This window comes from Coregonus clupeaformis, unplaced genomic scaffold (genome assembly GCF_020615455.1).
Source record: "Coregonus clupeaformis isolate EN_2021a unplaced genomic scaffold, ASM2061545v1 scaf0503, whole genome shotgun sequence".
Classification (NCBI taxonomy): Eukaryota; Metazoa; Chordata; class Actinopteri; order Salmoniformes; family Salmonidae; genus Coregonus; species Coregonus clupeaformis.
Window position 1 is genome coordinate 47,461 of NW_025533958.1, and position 20,040 is coordinate 67,500.

Below are 20,040 nucleotides of genomic sequence, written 5' to 3' on the forward strand. Positions count from 1 at the left end.
AGAGCTGGGATTCATTTGAATGTTACCACCCACCAGCATGGCATTGTTTATTATTCAGAAAACAACTGCAAAGTTATTCCTCTCCAAGACTGAGATGAGCCAAACAGTGTCCACTAAGCTGACTGAGCCTTGGAGCAAATTAACACATAACATTAGATAGCTCCCGAGTGGCGCAGTGGTCTAAGGCTGTCTAGCTGTGCCACTAGAGATTCTGGTTCGAATCTAGGCTCTGTCGTAGCCGGCCGCGACCCATGGGGCGGCGCACATTTGGCCCAGGGTAGGGGAGGGAATGTCCGGCAGGGATGTAGCCCAGTATGAAAAAATAAAAATAATAATGTATTCACTCACTCTGGATAAGAGCGTCTGCTAAATGTAAAAAATGTAAATGTATAGCTAGATTAGGTTAGCATGATAGCTAGCTACACCGACAACTGTCATTGGCCTATTTGTTGATGTTTATCAACTCTATGGAAATCCTCACACCCAATTTGTGAATATGTATAAGGAGCCTTTGTCATTCTTCGGAGGTGGAACCTAAACGTGCATTTCTTCTCTAGGACAGGAAATTACGTTGAAATAGTGGCAGTAACTTCCTCTGGGGGGTCCTAACCTAACCCTTTAAGAGCATTTGGACTCCTCTGGAGAATCTCAATTGCATTTCCTTGATTCCTCGCATCCTCTCTTCTCGCCTCCTTCTCAAAACCCATTGGATGAGAAAATCAGAGGTCCCTCCTCTCTGAAGTTCTCATCAAATAGGTTTGGAGAAGGAGGTGAAGCCTGAAAGACCGCTCAGCAAGGAAGAAGCCACTGCTCCAAAACCGCCATAAAAAAGCCAGACTATGGTTTGCAACTGCACATGGGGACAAAGATCGTACTTTTTGGAGAAATGTCCTCTGGTCTGATGAAACAAAAATAGAACTGTTTGGCCATAATGACCATCGTTATGTTTGGAGGAAAAAGGGGAAGGCTTGCAAGCCGAAGTACACCATCCCAACCGTGAAGCACAGGGGTGGCAGCATCATGCTGTGGGGGTGCTTTGCTGCAGGAGGGACTGGTGAAAATTATGTGGATATATTGAAGCAACATTTCAAGACATCAGTCAGGAAGTTAAAGCTTGGTCGCAAATGGGTCTTCCAAATGGACAATGACCCCAAGCATACTTCCAAGGTTGTGGCAAATGTGCTTAAGGACAACAAAGTCAAGGTATTGGAGTGGCCATCACAAAGCCCTGACTTCAATCCTATAGAAAATTTGTGGGCAGAACTGAAAAAGTGTGTGCGAGCAAGGAGGCCTACAAACCTGACTCAGTTACACCAGCTCTGTCAGGAGGAATGGGCCAAAATTCACCCACCTTATTGTGGGAAGCTTGTGGAAGGCTACCCGAAACGTTTGACCCAAGTTAAACAATTTAAAGAAAATGCTACCAAATACTAATTGAGTGTATGTAAACTTCTGACCCACTGGGAATGTGATGAAATAAATAAAAGCTGAAATAAATCATTCTCTCTACTATTATTCTGACATTTCACATTCTTAAAGTGGTGATCCTAACTGACCTAAGACAGGGAATTTTATGTCAGGAATGGTGAAAAACTGAGTTTAAATGTATTTGTCTAAGGTGTATGTAAACTTCCGCCTTCAAATGTACGTAACTTTAATACCTCATGAAAACAAAGATTTAGATCTCAACTATAAAGTTGAATTTAAAAAAGGAAAGTGTTGAGGTTTTCAAATGTCAAAATGCTTACAGAGTAACCCAGAAGTGACTTCAGTCAGCCAGACACAGTGGGTTGCAAACCAACGTCAACTCTCTATCTGGTCATAATGAATTTGCTCCACCCAAATCATCTCTCTATCTGGTCATTATCAATTTGCTCCACCCAAATCATCTCTGGAAGAACACAGCAGACATTATAGTAAATATTGAGTAATCACAGGGGTAATTATATCACACACAGGCTTCTAGATATATAATATAATATATATATATATATAGTGTATATCTACAGATAACCATGTCTTACTGATGCTTTATAAAAACATGACTTCACCATTTTGTCTGGCGGTTATATGATAATGATTCATGTTTAGTTCCAGTTCTGTGTTTGAAGACAATATTAAATGAAGACATGCTCGTCTAAAACACTGAAATAGCAACTTGCTGTTTGAACATCAATGAATTCCATTAAGTGTATTATTTATTTATTATACTGTGAAACACAGAAAGTAAAAAAAAATTATTGCACAATAGAATACAATGTCAATGTCAACTTTAGCTTCTTCATTCGACGGCCTGGAATCTGTTGTCGTTGGGCAGAATGAATGTAATGTCCTGCTCCGTTGGAAACACAAGACATCTTCTATCTTCAATGGAGAAAGATGTAGAGGAAGACAACACATAGTTTACATCCAAGCCAACGAGTACAGCATAATGCTTAGTACAGAGAACATGTCATCGAAGCCAACGAGTACAGCATAATGCTTAGTACAGAGAACATGTCATCAAAGCCAACGAGTACAGCATAATGCTTAGTACAGAGAACATGTCATCCAAGCCAACGAGTACAGCATAATGCTTAGTACAGAGAACATGTCATCAAAGCCAACGAGTACAGCATAATGCTTAGTACAGAGAACATGTCATCCAAGCCAACGAGTACAGCATAATGCTTAGTACAGAGAACATGTCATCAAAGCCAACGAGTACAGCATAATGCTTAGTACAGAGAACATGTCATCAAAGCCAACGAGTACAGCATAATGCTTAGTACAGAGAACATGTCATCCAAGCCAACGAGTACAGCATAATGCTTAGTACAGAGAACATGTCATCAAAGCCAACGAGTACAGCATAATGCTTAGTACAGAGAACATGTCAAATGTATTCAATCTCTTAATGACATTCAATATTCAACCTACTTTGTTTTTTAAAATAGTTGGACATTTACAGTCACTTCTATGTGAATAATTTCGATTTTGATCACACTTCAGTTCATACCCTTGACGTTCTCCTTACAATGAACAAACCATCTTCCCTTTAGATTAAAAGTAATATATTTGGTCGTATAAGTATCCCTCTGTCTCTCTCTGTCCTAGATGACGTGGGGTCGGTAACCAGGGGTCGGTAACGGTAACCAGGGGTCGGTAACGGTAACCAGGGGTCGGTAACGGTAACCAGGGGTCGGTAACGGTAACCAGGGGTCGGTAACGGTAACCAGGGGACGGTAACGGTAACCAGGGGACATAACCAGAGGTGTTATGTTTCACATGAGGTCATCGTGATGAGATAATGTCACAAAGTCTAAACAGAGTATTAGCTTCTCCACTTAATCCCAATCACTTTTATTCACCAAGTACATTTACCCAGAATTGACTCTGTGAATTGGTGCTTCCAGCAATAGACAAATATATAGACAGAATACAGAGGAATTTACACAAAGTCAACATAGGTCTACAATATATACTATATAAATACAGTAAACACAAAGCATCAAACTCTAGAGGCTGTAGAATAGAACAGAACAGACTAGAACAGAACAGAACAGAACAGAATAGAACAGAACAGAATAGAACAGAACAGAATAGAATAGAATAGAACAGAATAGAATAGAATAGAATAGAATATAACAGAATATAACAGAATAGAATAGAATATAACAGAACAGAATAGAACAGAATAGAACAGAACAGAACAGAATAGAACAGAACAGAATATAACAGAATAGAACAGAACAGAATAGAATAGAACAGAACAGAATAGAATATAATAGAATAGAACAGAACAGAATATAACAGAACAGAATATAACAGAACAGAATAGAACAGAACAGAATAGAACAGAATAGAACAGAATAGAATAGAATAGAATAGAATAGAATAGAATAGAATAGAACAGAATAGAATAGAATAGAACAGAACAGAACAGAACAGAACAGAACAGAACAGAACAGAATAGAACAGAATAGAACAGAATAGAACAGAATATAATAGAATAGAATAGAACAGAACAGAATATAACAGAACAGAACAGAATAGAACAGAATAGAATAGAATAGAATAGAATAGAACAGAATAGAATAGAACAGAACAGAACAGAACAGAACAGAACAGAATAGAACAGAACAGAACAGAACAGAACAGAACAGAATAGAACAGAATAGAATAGAACAGAACAGAATATAACAGAACAGAACAGAACAGAATAGAACAGAACAGAATAGAACAGAATAGAACAGAATAGAACAGAATAGAACAGAATAGAATAGAATAGAACAGAATAGAACAGAACAGAATAGAACAGAATAGAACAGAATAGAATAGAATAGAATAGAATAGAATAGAACAGAATAGAATAGAATAGAATAGAATAGAACAGAACGGAATAGAACAGAATAGAACAGAATAGAATAGAATAGAATAGAATAGCTTTAATTTTCCCAGAGGAAACTTTGGTTGTGGCATTCTGGATTAGATAGTAAACACATAACAACACAATTGACTCATGACAGATACAGGTAAACAAATGCATTATACTAGATAAACACAAAGTCACTAGAATTATAAGTGTTTCCTTTGGAGCTGATGGACATCAGCACATCTCTGTACTATATTTAGAGACCATATGTTTTACAGTCTATGATTCAGAGTACAGAAGACCAAAAGGTGTCCAAATGACTACTTTCACATTAACCTTTATTCTACTACAAAACATCAGGGTTTTCTGGTCTGCTGCTATAGGTGATGGTAAACCTCGTGCATTGAATGGGAACAAGTGACAACAAGTAGCTCATCAAGCAGATGAAGCAAAGTCATTGTAAACACTCATAGCTTCATTATTCCTGGTGCAGTTTGTGTTTATGATGCCCTTAGGTACGCTTAGCTAGGCCTATGTGCTCTGTTTCTGAGTTGTAGGCTTTTGTGTCAATTAATTTACAATATGGAATGGGATCACTTTTGGGAGGTGTAATCTGTCAACGTTCATACATTTAGATGGAAGTTGAGTTGAATGCACAGGTCATAATCTGATGGAATGTTAAAAACATTCTGTCCCTGGCAATGGAGGTCATGGCTAGAAGGTATCCAGCTTTTGTCAAAATATCGTCAGATTTGACTTTTCGTAGCAAGTTAGGAGAACTTACACAGCAGTTTATGAGAATTAACGTAGCAGGTTAGGATAATTAGGTTAAGGTTAGGAAAATGGTTAGGGTTAGCTAAAATGCAACTAAAATAAAACAACTTTTGACGTTTAATTAGACAAAAGCTGGATCCCTTCTAGCCATGACCGACAATGGGGAACGCAAAACGGTTTCCCGCTCTGACGTAAGAACATAGACCTCTTTGCTTGTTCTTTTACGGAATTAAAACTCCTACATTTTTTCTATCGAAATAAAAAAAAATACAAAACCCAGTATGTAGCCTACACAGTGGGCCAAGAGGAATGTGGCCCAGAGGCCAGTGTATGTCGGACTGGGTCCAGGCTAAATAGCCTAATGAATAACAACATTTATTTATAGATTACAGAACTTGTGCCCTATTAACAGATCCCTTTTTAGATGGTTTCCAACACTTGGCGATGTGGGATCCGTCGGTTCTCTGTGGTGTTGTGCGGTTGTTAAAGTGTATTTCCTAAATTGTCGGTAGACCTGCCCTCCGTATATCACTGTATTGACGTGTTGTCAGCAAATGGGAGCAGAAGGGCCGATCCTTCGTCTGAAGAGGTCATTCTGACTATAAGGCCGATCCTTCGTCTGAAGAGGTCATTCTGACTATAAGGCCGATCCTTCGGCTGAAGAGGTCATTTTGATTACAGTTGCCACTTGTTGCCAAAACCTTCAGGGCGTCAAGACTTGATCACCGCTACTACATTTATACCCATTATTCTGTTTGCTCCAATCGAGACACGGATCTCGATGTTCAATCAGGATTCAGGAATACTCCCACATCTAATATCGAAAGGAGATACTTTGTGAACTGTTTGATATTTCGGTCTGATCTAACGACATGGTTGATAACACCAGTATAGCAACTAAATCTGCTTTGGTAAGCGTCCCATTTTGTTCCTTCTCAAACCACGTTGATTGATTTTGATTGTTGTCATTAGAGTATGTAGATGTTTGAATCACATTTACAGTAAAGTAACTTTTTTTTTAAAAACAACTTTTAATTGTAAATGCTTCAATAGATTGATACGCGCGTTTCTGATGCGTTATAGAGAAATAGTACCAATGGTTTAATGTTCATGTTTATTTTGTCACAATATACACTGTTATAGCGACATCAGCATTATACAGCGCAACATGTTACTTTGTTACCCACGTTCATTTACGAAATACAGTAGTTTACATAGTAGTCTATTTATGGTGCACTTTTAATAAGTTAGAAACCACGTTTTAGGAGATATCGACTCCAGCGGCCAAATGTCGGCCACATTAGTATAATATGCATGGCCATGCTGTTTTTCCAGTTTATTACAGCGTTATTTCTTAACAGTTTATGACTCAGTGCAAACTCTGTTACAATAGTTTTGAGTGGTTATTTTTACCCCCTCGCCCTCCACAGCAAGCAGCGTTCTCCTCGGCCAGCAACCTCCCCCTGCTCGTCTCGTCTGCCTCGACACCCAGCCACTTCCCCGGCTCACATTCACAGTCCCACCAGCCCAACAGCGGAGGCATGAAGCTAGAGGCGGTCATGGAAAACCTCCAAAGACAGCAGGCTGCCCGCCTGGCGCTAGAAGAGAAACTCCGGCAGGCCGAGAAAGAGAAAGACCTCCGCTCCATGGTCGAGTCCCAGATCCACCAACAAGCCCTCGCCTTCCGCCACTACCAGGCAGCGGTCCGGGTCGCTTTCGCTGCGGGAATAGCGAACTCTTCTCCCGGGTTGGCGAGCTCCGCTGAACGGGAACCAATTCTCCCTCACAGTCTTTACGCTCGCAGGCACTCGGCCAAAGCCGACGACTCCGATATGGACGATGATCCAGAGGGCATGGACCGAGGTATGGATGATGACGACCTGGATCTGGATGGAGATGAAATGGACAACGAGGGAGTCGTGGATGATGAGGATGAGGAGGCCATGGAGGGGGCTCTCAGCCACTACCAGCCCCGCCACCCCATGCACCCCGGGGCGGGACACTCGCCAAAGGACAACCCGGTACATCTCATGCCCAGAGACCCTGCGTCTTTCGCTGCGCCCCAGCAGTCAGAGTCCCCGGGCGGGATGGCACCACAGTCTCAGCATCACGATTGGACTTACGAGGAGCAATTCAAACAGGTAACGCTGACTTCTAATAAGTAATAACTTGATATGAAACTTTACTCAACATAGACTCAACTGACTGTACTAACCCTTTTTGATAACAACCCCATCTCCTTACTAAAGCCTCCTTACTAGCCTATAATAAAGCCTTTTTCTAATTCCAAAACACAATTGAAACGTATGTTTGACTATACAGACGTAATATCTTAATTTCCGCAGGAAATGCAAACATGTAGTGTATTTGAGTTTTAAAAAAGGCTTCTAAAGTTTGTAATTTCCACTTTGAAATGTCAGACTTGATTTTCCTTAACGAAAACTGTATCAACCCCTACAAAAATGTTCATTAGTTATAATCAACATAGTGATTTACATTTTCTCTTGCTGCAGGATTATTTTCCTGCAGTAGCAAACTGGCTCAAATTAAGATCCTACATCTGTAGAACACACAGGACTCCCGAGTGGTGCAGTGGTCTAAGGCACTGCATCGCAGTGCTATCTGTGCCACTAGAGATTCTGGTTAGAATCCAGGCTCTGTCGTAGCCGGCCGTGACCGGGAGACCCATGGGGCGGCGCACAATTGGCCCAGGGTAGGGGAGGGAATGGCCGGCAGGGATGTTGGTAGAGCAGGGTTGTGGGGTTGTTTCCCACGGGGGGCCAGTATTAAAATAATGTATGCACTCACTGACTGTAAGTCGCTCTGGATAAGAGCGTCTGCTAAATGACGTAAATGTAATGAAGAGTTTCATTCCAAAACGCTATATATCCATTTTCAGAAATGTTGGTAAATTAGCTTTTATTGTTTAAAGAACTTATGAAAGAGATTGGTGTGTTTTCTCACTATCTAATCATGGCATGGGGTTGTTCAGTGACAGACATGTATTTGTTTAAAATCTATCACTTGATGGTTTCATATCAGAGACACAAATGATCATGTTTTGCTGCTAAATGCTATATATCCTCCACATTCTCAGAGAAATAAGTAGTACTGCTAGGTTTTACACAGTGAAATGTAACAAATTACTACATTTGTAATAAACATTTACATTTTACATTTTAGTCATTTAGCAGACGCTCTTAACCAGAGCGACTTACAGGAGCAATTAGGGTCAAGTGCCTTGCTCAAGGGCACATTAACGTCATTTAGCAGACGCTCTTAGCCAGAGCGACTCACAAATTGGTCACGTTCACCCTATAGCCAGTGGGATAACCACTTTACAATTTGGGGGGGTTAGAAGGATTACTTTATCCTATCCCAGGTATTCCTTAAAGAGGTGGGGTTTCAAATGTCTCCGGAAGGTGGTGAGTGACTCCGCTGTCCTGGCGTCGTGAGGGAGCTTGTTCCACCATTGGGGTGCCAGAGCAGCGAACAGTTTTGACTGGGCTGAGGGGGAGCTATGCTTCCGCAGAGGAAGGGAGCCAGCAGGCCAGAGGTGGATGAACGCAATGCCCTCGTTTGGGTGTAGGGACTGATCAGAGCCTGAAGGTACAGAGGTGCCGTTCCCCTCACTGCTCCATAGGCAAGCACCATGGTCTTGTAGCGGATGCGAGCTTCAACTGGAAGCCAGTGGAGTGTGCGGAGGAGGGGGTGACGTGAGAGAACTTGGGAAGGTTGAACACCAGACGGGCTGCGGCATTCTGGATGAGTTGTAGGGGTTTAATGGCACAGGCAGGGAGGCCAGCCAACAGCGAGTTGCAGTAGTCCAGACGGGGAGATGACAAGTGCCTGGATTAGGACCTGTGCCGCTTCTTGTGTAAGGCAGGGTCGTACTCTCCGAATGTTGTAGAGCATGAACCTGCAGGAGCGGGTCACCGCCTTGATGTTGGCGGAGAATGACAGGGTGTTGTCCAGGGTCACGCCTAGGCTCTTCGCACTCTGGGAGGAGGACACAGCGGAGTTGTCAACCGTGATGGCGAGATCATGGAACGGGCAGTCCTTCCCCGGGAGGAAGAGCAGCTCCGTCTTGCCAGGGTTCAGCTTGAGGTGGTGATCCGTCATCCATACTGATATGTCTGCCAGACATGCAGAGATGCGATTCGCCACCTGGTTATCAGAAGGGGGAAAGAAATAACAAATAATTAAATACAGTGATATGAGATTTGACATTTTAGTAATTTAGTAGATGGTCTTATCAAGAGCATCTTACAGTAAGTGCATTCATCTTAAGATTGCTAGGTGAGACAACCACATATCACACTCAAATATACAGGATATGAACATTCCATTCCAGCTAAACAATGGATATACAGCATTTTGCAAAAATATACTTTTTTTTCATACCCATCTAAAATCTATGAATAAAAAAATGTGAGAACAGTAATATTGTACACACACACGAAGGGACCCAGAGGCAATCATGTCTGAGGAAAAAACTTATCTGAATGTCTGTGTATGACACTGTGTCCCCTGCTCTCTGAGGTGTGTATGACACTGTGTCCCCTGCTCTCTGAGGTGTGAATGATACTGTGTCCCCTGCTCTCTGAGGTGTGTATGATACTGTGTCCCCTGCTCTCTGAGGTGTGTATGACACTGTGTCCCCTGCTCTCTGAGGTGTGTATGACACTGTGTCCCCTGCTCTCTGAGGTCTGTATGACACTGTGTCCCCTGCTCTCTGAGGTCTGTATGACACTGTGTCCCCCTGCTCTCTGAGGTGTGTATGACACTGTGTCCCCTGCTCTCTGAGGTGTGAATGACACTGTGTCCCCTGCTCTCTGAGGTGTGTATGACACTGTGTCCCCCTGCTCTCTGAGGTGTGTATGATAATGTGTCCCCTGCTCCACACTCTGAGGTGTGTATGACACTGTGTCCCCTGCTCTCTGAGGTGTGTATGACACTGTGTCCCCTGCTCTCTGAGGTGTGTATGACACTGTGTCCCCTGCTCTCTGAGGTGTGTATGACACTGTGTCCCCTGCTCTCTGAGGTGTGAATGATACTGTGTCCCCTGCTCTCTGAGGTGTGTATGACACTGTGTCCCCTGCTCTCTGAGGTCTGTATGACACTGTGTCCCCTGCTCTCTGAGGTCTGTATGACACTGTGTCCCCTGCTCTCTGAGGTGTGTATGACACTGTGTCCCCTGCTCTCTGAGGTGTGAATGACACTGTGTCCCCTGCTCTCTGAGGTGTGTATGACACTGTGTCCCCTGCTCTCTGAGGTGTGTATGATAATGTGTCCCCTGCTCCACACTCTGAGGTGTGTATGACACTGTGTCCCCTGCTCTCTGAGGTGTGTATGACACTGTGTCCCCTGCTCTCTGAGGTGTGTATGACACTGTGTCCCCTGCTCTCTGAGGTGTGTATGACACTGTGTCCCCTGCTCTCTGAGGTGTGTATGACACTGTGTCCCCTGCTGTGGTCCCGTGATAATATGTCTGACACCATTTGACTTCACATGCAGGTTCCAGATGCAGGCCTCCGTGAGACAGAATATCTTTTGTATTATGGCTCATGTCTATGTTTTTATTTAATAATAATATGATTTATTAGCTGACCAGGCCTACATTACATTTATTGATATTACGATTTTATTTAATATGAATACTTTCATATATTTAGTGATTTACCTACAGCAAAGAAATGAAAAAAGCTTTTCTCCTTTTCATTGCTACCGTATTAGTAACTGATCATTATTTCATTCATTCTTATTGATAAAAAAGAACGGTTGGATTTCTATACATCATGTCCCATCTATTGTGTCAGTGTTGGCGTTATGCCTTTTTCAATGCATATTTCAATATTTTGGTCACAATAAGAAATAAATAGTTTTCTGAAATGTCCTTATCCACTCACTGTCTTACCAGTATACTGAAGCCTATTCACACAAAAAAAAAGGTGATATCCATCCACCAGAATCCATGTAAGAGACAGGCCATATAGCGAACACAGATCTATATTTCTGAGTGAATGTGGATGGACATGTCATCCTTTGTTTATGACGGATCATTCAGACACTTCCCTAAATGTAATGTACACATTAGGGCCCTGCATTACGTAACCTAAACAATGGAAATGCAATTAAAATCAGGGAAACAGAAAACCTTAACCCTCGTGTTGTCCTCCCAAATGCCTTACGCCTTTTGTCCTCTGGGGTCAAAAATGACCCCGCCTGGTTTGACTGTTTATAAAGCATACAGTATACATTTTCAATCAATTCTGTGTTACATCTTTAGTCTTACTTCTGTTCAACCCATTACTATAATTTTTTTCATTTGTTTTGGAATTTAGAGCCAATAGACCTTGTTTACATAAAAGTATACCCTGTTTTTAAGTAAAAATACAATGAAACTATGAATTATTTTGACCTATTATTATTTTGACTATTTGACTTATCACTGAGTGGTATTTGTAAAAGTTTAGTGAGGATGCTGTTTTTGAATCATTTTATTTTTATTAATGACAGCCCATAATCACACCTTTTGTCCTCTGGGGTCAAAAATGACCCCGCCTGGTTTGACTGTTTATAAAGCATACAGTATACATTTTCAATCAATTCTGTGTTACATCTTTATTCTTACTTCTGTTCAACCCATTACTATAATTTTTTCATTTGTTTTGGAATTTAGAGCCAATAGACCTTGTTTACATAAAAGTATACCCTGTTTTTAAGTAAAAATACAATGAAACTATGAATTATTTTGACCTATTATTATTTTGACTATTTCACTTATCACTGAGTGGTATTTGTAAAAGTTTAGTGAGGATGCTGTTTTTGAATCATTTTATTTTTATTAATGACAGCCCATAATCACACCTTTTGTCCTCTGGGGTCAAAAATGACCCCGCCTGGTTTGACTGTTTATAAAGCATACAGTATACATTTTCAATCAATTCTGTGTTACATCTTTAGTCTTACTTCTGTTCAACCCATTACTAGAATTTTTTTCATTTGTTTTGGAATTTAGAGCCAATAGACCTTGTTTACATAAAAGTATACCCTGTTTTTAAGTAAAAATACAATGAAACTATGAATTATTTTGACCTATTATTATTTTGACTATTTGACTTATCACTGAGTGGTATTTGTAAAAGTTTAGTGAGGATGCTGTTTTTGAATCATTTTATTTTTATTAATGACAGCCCATAATCACACCTTTTGTCCTGCCTGGTTTGACTGTTTATAAAGCATACAGTATACATTTTCAATCAATTCTGTGTTACATATTTAGTCTGAAAATAACGGTAGTTGTTTAATACTATGCTCTTTATGATTCAAACAAATTTGAAGTAATTTGATTGAATTATGGGTGTTTTACTAAATGTAATAACTTCTGTTGTCCTCTGGGATCAAAAAGACCCCGCAGCACAAAGTTTACATACTGCTTGGCAAAACATCTTTGATCATGTTTCTTTGATGTGGGGTCAAAACATCTTTGATCATGTTTCTTTGATGTGTGGGGTCAAGCAATGGTTATGACAACAACAACAACAAAAAAAGTATTTTCTCACAGGTGTTTGGGCATTTCACATTTTAGTCTGAGAGAGACAGGCAGCACAATGAGGAGGCAGAAGTTTTATAATGCACAGGAGGCTTGCAAGATAATTTTTGAAATAAAAGAAAATAATGACCAGGAGGACAATGCTGCACATAATGAGGATGAATCAACTGATGAAGAGGGTTCAGGGTCAGCTGGGTCCTCTTCCTCAGATTCTACCTCATCTGTTGATTCTTCGTCTTCATCATAATAGATGATGTCCTCCACTTCTGACACTTCTTCCATTTCAACTTCAGATTCTACCTCATCTGTTGATTCTTCATCATAATAGGTGCAGTGCTCCACTTCTGACACTTCTTCCATACCAGCTTCAGATTCTACGTCATCATCACGTTCATCCATTTCCTTATATTCATAATCATCTTCCATTTCTGCAGCAGGAGATGTGGGGGAATCTTCGGAGGAAGAAGTAGCATGCTGTCTGTATGTTGGATCTATCACCTCATCATTATGTTCCTCCTCTTCTGACCCTGAACCCTCTTCATCAGTTGATTCATCCTCATTATGTGCAGCATTGTCCTCCTGGTCATTATTTTCTTTTATTTCAAAAATTATCTTGCAAGCCTGCTGTGCATTATAAAACTTCTGCCTCCTCATTGTGCTGCCTGTCTCTCTCAGACTAAAATGTGAAATGCCCAAACACCTGTGAGAAAATACTTTTTTGTTGTTGTTGTTGTTGTCATAACCATTGCTTGACCCCACACATCAAAGAAACATGATCAAAGATGTTTTGCCAAGCAGTATGTAAACTTTGTGCTGCGGGGTCTTTTTGACCCCAGAGGACAACAGAAGTTATTACATTTAGTAAAACACCCATAATTCAATCAAATTACTTCAAATTTGTTTGAATCATAAAGAGCATAGTATTAAACAACTACCGTTATTTTCAGACCAATTGATGAATAAAAAACATATTTTGTCGGCAAAAGATTTAATTTGGGGTCAGAATGACCCCAGGACAACAGGAGGGTTTTAATAGAGATATGCACTACTGTAGTTCTTACGTTACTCATTGGACAAAATACAATAATTTACATTTTATATATACTGAGTGTCCAAAACATTATGAACACCTGCTCTTTCCATGACATAGACTGACCAGGTGAATCCAGGTGAAAGCTATGATCCCTTATTGATGTCACCTGTTAAATCCACTTCAATCAGTGTAGATGAAGGGGAGGAGACAGGTTAAAGAAGGATTTTTAAGCCTTGAGACAATTGAGACATGGATTGTGTGTGTGTGCCATTCAGAGGGTGAATGGGCAAGACAAAAGATTTAAGTGCCTTAGAACGGGGTATGGTAGTAGGAGCCAGGCGCACCGGTTTGAGTCAAGAACTGCAACGCTGCTGGGTTTTTCACTCTCAACAGTTTCCTGTGTGTATCAAGAATGGTCCACCACACAAAGGACATCCAGCCAACTTGACACAACTGTGGGAAGCATTGGAGTCAACATGGGCCAGCATCCCTGTGGAACACTTAGAGACCTTGTAGAGTCCACGCCCCAACGAATTGTGGCTGTTCTGAGGGCAAAAGGAGGGGGGGGTCTCAAACTGTAGGAGCTCAGATGCAATAATTGAATAACCTAATCACCAATGTTTTGACAAGCTGTCTTCATCAGATACAGTTCTGTATCGGACCATGGAAATCTGAAAATCAGTCTTTGGAAATACTGTAATTGCAATTTACAACTAGTGTATGTAGTATTGATCAGTAACACTAGTGTATGTAGTATTGATCATTACACTAGTGTATGTAGTATTGATCATTACACTAGTGTATGTAGTATTGATCATTACACTAGTGTATGTAGTATTGATCATTACACTAGTGTATGTAGTATTGATCATTACACTAGTGTATGTAGTATTGATCAGAAACACTAGCGTATGTAGTATTGATCATTACACTAGTGTATGTAGTATTGATCATTACACTAGTGTATGTAGTATTGATCATTACACTAGTTTATGTAGTATTGATCATTACACTAGTGTATGTAGTATTGATCAGAAACACTAGCGTATGTAGTATTGATCATTACACTAGTGTATGTAGTATTGATCAGTAACACTAGTGTATGTAGTATTGATCATTACACTAGTGTATGTAGTATTGATCAGTAACACTAGTGTATGTAGTATTGATCATTACAACTAGTGTACAGTACATTCGGAAAGTATTCAGACCCCTTGACTTTTTACACATTTTGTTTTACGTTGCAATCTTATTCTAAAATGGATTAAATTGTAGTTTTGTTTTCCTCATCAATATACACACAATACCCCATAATGACAAGCATAAACAGTTTTTTTGAAATGTGTGCAAACCCCCCCCCCAAAAAAAATAAATAAACGGAAATATGACATTTACATAAGTATTCAGACCCTTTACTCAGTACTTTGTTGAAGCACCTTTGGCAGCGATTACAGCCTCAAGTCTTCTTGGGTATGATGCTACAAGCTTGGCACACCTGTATTTGGGGAGTTTCTCCCATTCTTCTCTGCAGATCCTCTCAAGCTCTGTCAGGTTGGATGGGGAGCGTCGCTGCACAGCTTTTTTCAGGTCTCTCCAGAGATGTTCGATCGGGTTCAAGTCCGGGCTCTGGCTGGGCCGCTCAAGGATATTCAGAGACTTGTCCCGAAGCCACTCCTGCGTTGTCTTGGCTGTGTGCTTAGGGTCGTTGTCCTGTTGGAAGGTGAACCTTCGCCCCAGTCTGAGGTCCTGAGCGCTCTGGAGCAGGTTTTCATCAAGGATCTCTCTGTACTTTGCTCCGTTCATCTTTCGATCCTGACTCCTCTCCCAGTCCCTGCTGCTAAAAAACATCCCCACAACATGATGCTGCCACCACCATGCTTCACCGTAGTGATGGTGCCAGGTTTCCTCCAGACGTGACGCTTGGCATTCAGGCCAAAGTGTTCAATCTTGGTTTCATCAGACCAGAGAATCTTGTTTCTCATGGTCTGAGTCCTTTAGGTGCCTTTTGGCAAACTCCAAGCGGGCTGGCATGTGCTTCCGTCTGGCCACTCTACCATAAAGGCCTGATTGGTGGAGTGCTGCAGAGATGGTTGTCCTTCTGGAAGGTTCTCCCATCTCCACAGAGGAACTCTGGAGCTCTGCCAGTGTGACGATCGGGTTCTTGGTCACCTCCCTGACCAAGGCCCTTCTCCCCCGATTGCTCAGTTTGGCCGGGCGGCCAGCTCTAGGAAGAGTCTTGGTGGTTCCAAACTTCTGCCATTTAAGAATGTGGGAGGCCACTGTGTTCTTGGGGACCTTCAATGCTGCAGAAATGTTTTGGTACCCTTTCCCAGGTCTGTGCCTCGACACAATCCTGTCTCTGAGCTCTACGGACAATTCCTTCGACCTCATGGCTTGGTTTTTGCTCTGACATGCACTGTCAACTGTGGGACCTTATATAGACTGGTGTGTGCCTTTCCAAATCATGTCCAATCAATTGAATTTACCACAGGTATCAAGTTGTAGAAACATCTCAAGGATGAGAAATGGAAACAGGATGCACCTGAGCTCAATTTCGATTCTCATAGCAAAGGGTTTGAATACTTATGTAAATTTATTTCTGATTTTGATAAATTTGCAACAATTTCTAAAAACCTGTTTTCACTTTGTCATTATGGGGTATTGTGTGTAGATCGATGATGACATTTTTTTATTTAATCAATTTTAGAATAAGGCTGTAACGTAACAAAATGTGGAAAAAGTCAAGGGGTCTGAATACTTTCCGAATGCACTGTATGTAGTATTGATCATTACAGCTAGTGTATGTAGTATTGATCAGTAACACTAGTGTATGTAGTATTGATCATTACACTGGTGTATGGAGTATTGATCATTACACTAGTGAATGTAGTATTGATCAGAAACACTAGCGTATGTAGAATTGATCAGTAACACTAGTGTGTGTTTAGAAACAGCTGTCATACTGAATACTGTGTGAGGCTTTGCTGAAAACTAGTCTCTATTATCAAGGAAAGTCTATTATCAAGGAAAGACTAGTCTCTATTTGACCCCAGTTGAGAGCTATATTGTTCAGGATGTGCTGTTGTAGCCAGGTCATTTGTAGTCGGCCATAGGACAATAAAAGGATGCTTATGGTCACTGAGCAGACAAGCCGGAGCCAGACTAGTATGTGTGTTCAGAGTTGCAAAACAAAACCACATTTAAAGGCAACTAAAGGGAGACAGGCAACTAACTGCATCTTTGTAAAATGGGAACAAGATGTGGTGTTGGGGAGGTTCAATATAACGTCTGGGCCTCTAGTGGAGGATACTAAGGCATGTTCATATTTACTGTAACTACTAAATCACCGGGATGTATACATCAGGCTGTTGATGTATTAAGCCAGACACTAAGATTCTGCTTCTGTGAATGGATTTCTGTGGACCAATAAAATAAATGGAATAGAATAATCAATGGCCCCCTATTAAATGAATTAATTAAAAATATTGAGAAAATAACAATAAAGAACAATTCCTTATTGTCTTTCTCTCATAAAGTAAATATAGTATTACTGTAAAACAGAGCGGTAAATAGGGTATTACTGTAAAACAGAGCGGTAAATAGAGTATTACTGTAAAACAGAGTGGTAAATAGGGTATTACTGTAAAACAGAGTGGTAAATAGGGTATTACTGTAAAACAGAGCGGCAAATAGGGTATTACTGTAAAACAGAGTGGTAAATATAGTATTACTGTAAAACAGAGTGGTAAATAGGTTATTACTGTAAAACAGAGTGGTAAATAGGGTATTACTGTAAAACAGAGTGGTAAATAGAGTATTACTGTAAAACAGAGTGGTAAATAGGGTATTACTGTAAAACAGAGTGGTAAATAGAGTATTACTGTAAAACAGAGTGGTAAATAGAGTATTACTGTAAAACAGAGTGGTAAATAGAGTATTACTGTTAAACAGAGTGGTAAATAGAGTATTACTGTAAAACAGAGTGGTAAATAGAGTATTACTGTAAAACAGAGTGGTAAATATAGTATTACTGTAAAACAGAGCGGTAAGTAGAGTATTACTGTAAAACAGAGTGGTAAATAGAGTATTACTGTAAAACAGAGTGGTAAATAGAGTATTACTGTAAAACAGAGTGGTAAATAGAGTATTACTGTAAAACAGAGTGGTAAATATAGTATTACTGTAAAACAGAGCGGTAAGTAGAGTATTACTGTAAAACAGAGTGGTAAATAGAGTATTACTGTAAAACAGAGTGGTAAATAGAGTATTACTGTAAAACAGAGTGGTAAATAGAGTATTACTGTAAAACAGAGTGGTAAATAGAGTATTACTGTAAAACAGAGCGGTAAATATAGTATTACTGTAAAACAGTGGTAAATAGAGTATTACTGGAAAACAGAGTGAAAAAAAATAAAACAGTGTAAGTTTAAGATGGAGCTAAGGGAGGAGCGAGAGGGAGAGAGAACATTTTAACATGAGGTTGCATATCGTTTTGGCAGGAGGACAGGAAATGCAGGGAAGTAGAGCAGGTGGCAATCCAACCTGGCTCACACCCAAACATGCTGGGATCTCCCTCTCTGACAGGGGCGTGTCTGTCACCTCGCAGCCAACCCATTACAAAACAGAAACAAATAGAGGGCCCAGCACGTTTACACACAGACCCACACACACACACACACACACACACACACACACACACACACACACACACACACACACACACACACACACACACACACACACACACACACACACACACACACACACACACACACGTCAGTACATGGACGTTAGAGAATATATTCAGACATGTTTTATCCATAGACATATTTATCCATATAGACTGTAATATATAGTAATGAGCCTGGTAATCACTATGCCAATAGATCCTGGTCATCACTACACCATTAGATCCTGGTCATCACTACACCATTAGATCCTGGTCATCACTACACCATTAGATCCTGGTCATCACTACACCATTAGATCCTGGTCATCACTACACCATTAGATCCTGGTCATCACTACACCATTAGATCCTGGTCATTACTACACAATCTGATCCTGGTCATCACTACACCATTAGATCCTGGTCATCACTACACCATTAGATCCTGGTCATCACTACACCATTAGATCCTGGTCATCACTACACCATTAGATCCTGGTCATCACTACACAATCTGATCCTGGTCATCACTACACCATTAGATCCTGGTCATCACTACACCATTAGATCCTGGTCATCACTACACCATTAGATCCTGGTCATCATTACACAATCTGATCCTGGTCATCATTACACAATCTGATCCTGGTCATCACTATGCCATTAGATCCTGGTCATCACTACACCATTAGATCCTGGTCATCATTACACAATCTGATCCTGGTCATCATTACACAATCTGATCCTGGTCATCACTATGCCATTAGATCCTGGTCATCACTACACCAATAGATCCTGGTCATCACTACACCATTAGATCCTGGTCATCACTATACCATTAGATCCTGGTCATCACTACACCGTTAGATCCTGGTCATCACTACACCATTAGATCCTGGTCATCACTACACAATCTGAACCTGGTCATCACTATACAGTTAGATCCTGGTCATCACTACACCATTAGATCCTGGTCATCACTATACCATTAGATCCTGGTCATCACTACACCATTAGATCCTGGTCATCACTACACCATTAGATCCTGGTCATCACTACACCATTAGATCCTGGTCATCACTACACCATTAGATCCTGGTCATCACTACACCATTAGATCCTGGTCATCACTATACCATTAGATCCTGGTCATCACTACACCATTAGATCCTGGTCATCACTACACCATTAGATCCTGGTCATCACTACACCATTAGATCCTGGTCATCACTACACAATCTGATCCTGGTCATCACTATACCAATAGATCCTGGTCATCACTACACCATTAGATCCTGGTCATCACTACACCATTAGATCCTGGTCATCACTATACCATTAGATCCTGGTCATCACTACACCATTAGATCCTGGTCATCACTACACAATCTGATCCTGGTCATCACTACACCATTAGATCCTGGTCATCACTACACCATTAGATCCTGGTCATCACTATACCATTAGATCCTGGTCATCACTACACCATTAGATCCTGGTCATCACTACACCATTAGATCCTGGTCATCACTACACCATTAGATCCTGGTCATCACTACACCATTAGATCCTGGTCATCACTATACCATTAGATCCTGGTCATCACTAATCCATTAGATCCTGGTCATCACTACACCATTAGATCCTGGTCATCA

At 40.7% G+C, this 20,040-nt stretch overlaps 1 protein-coding gene across 4 annotated transcripts in view; it reads left to right on the plus strand.

Moving 5' to 3' along the window:
* The first annotated feature begins 5,709 nt into the window (after positions 1-5,709).
* Positions 5,710-20,040, plus strand: part of LOC121584473 (AT-rich interactive domain-containing protein 3A) — a 225,725-nt gene continuing 211,394 nt past the window's right edge. For 2 of the 4 annotated variants that reach the window (XM_041900362.1, XM_041900365.1), the window contains exons 1-2: positions 5,710-6,039; positions 6,559-7,269. In XM_041900362.1, coding sequence (XP_041756296.1) covers positions 6,001-6,039; positions 6,559-7,269 — 750 coding nt within the window. In that variant the 5' untranslated portion in view covers positions 5,710-6,000. Of the gene's footprint in view, positions 6,040-6,304; positions 7,270-20,040 lie in introns of those variants that run through there. The other 2 variants (XM_041900361.1, XM_041900363.1) reach the window with 1 other exon arrangement.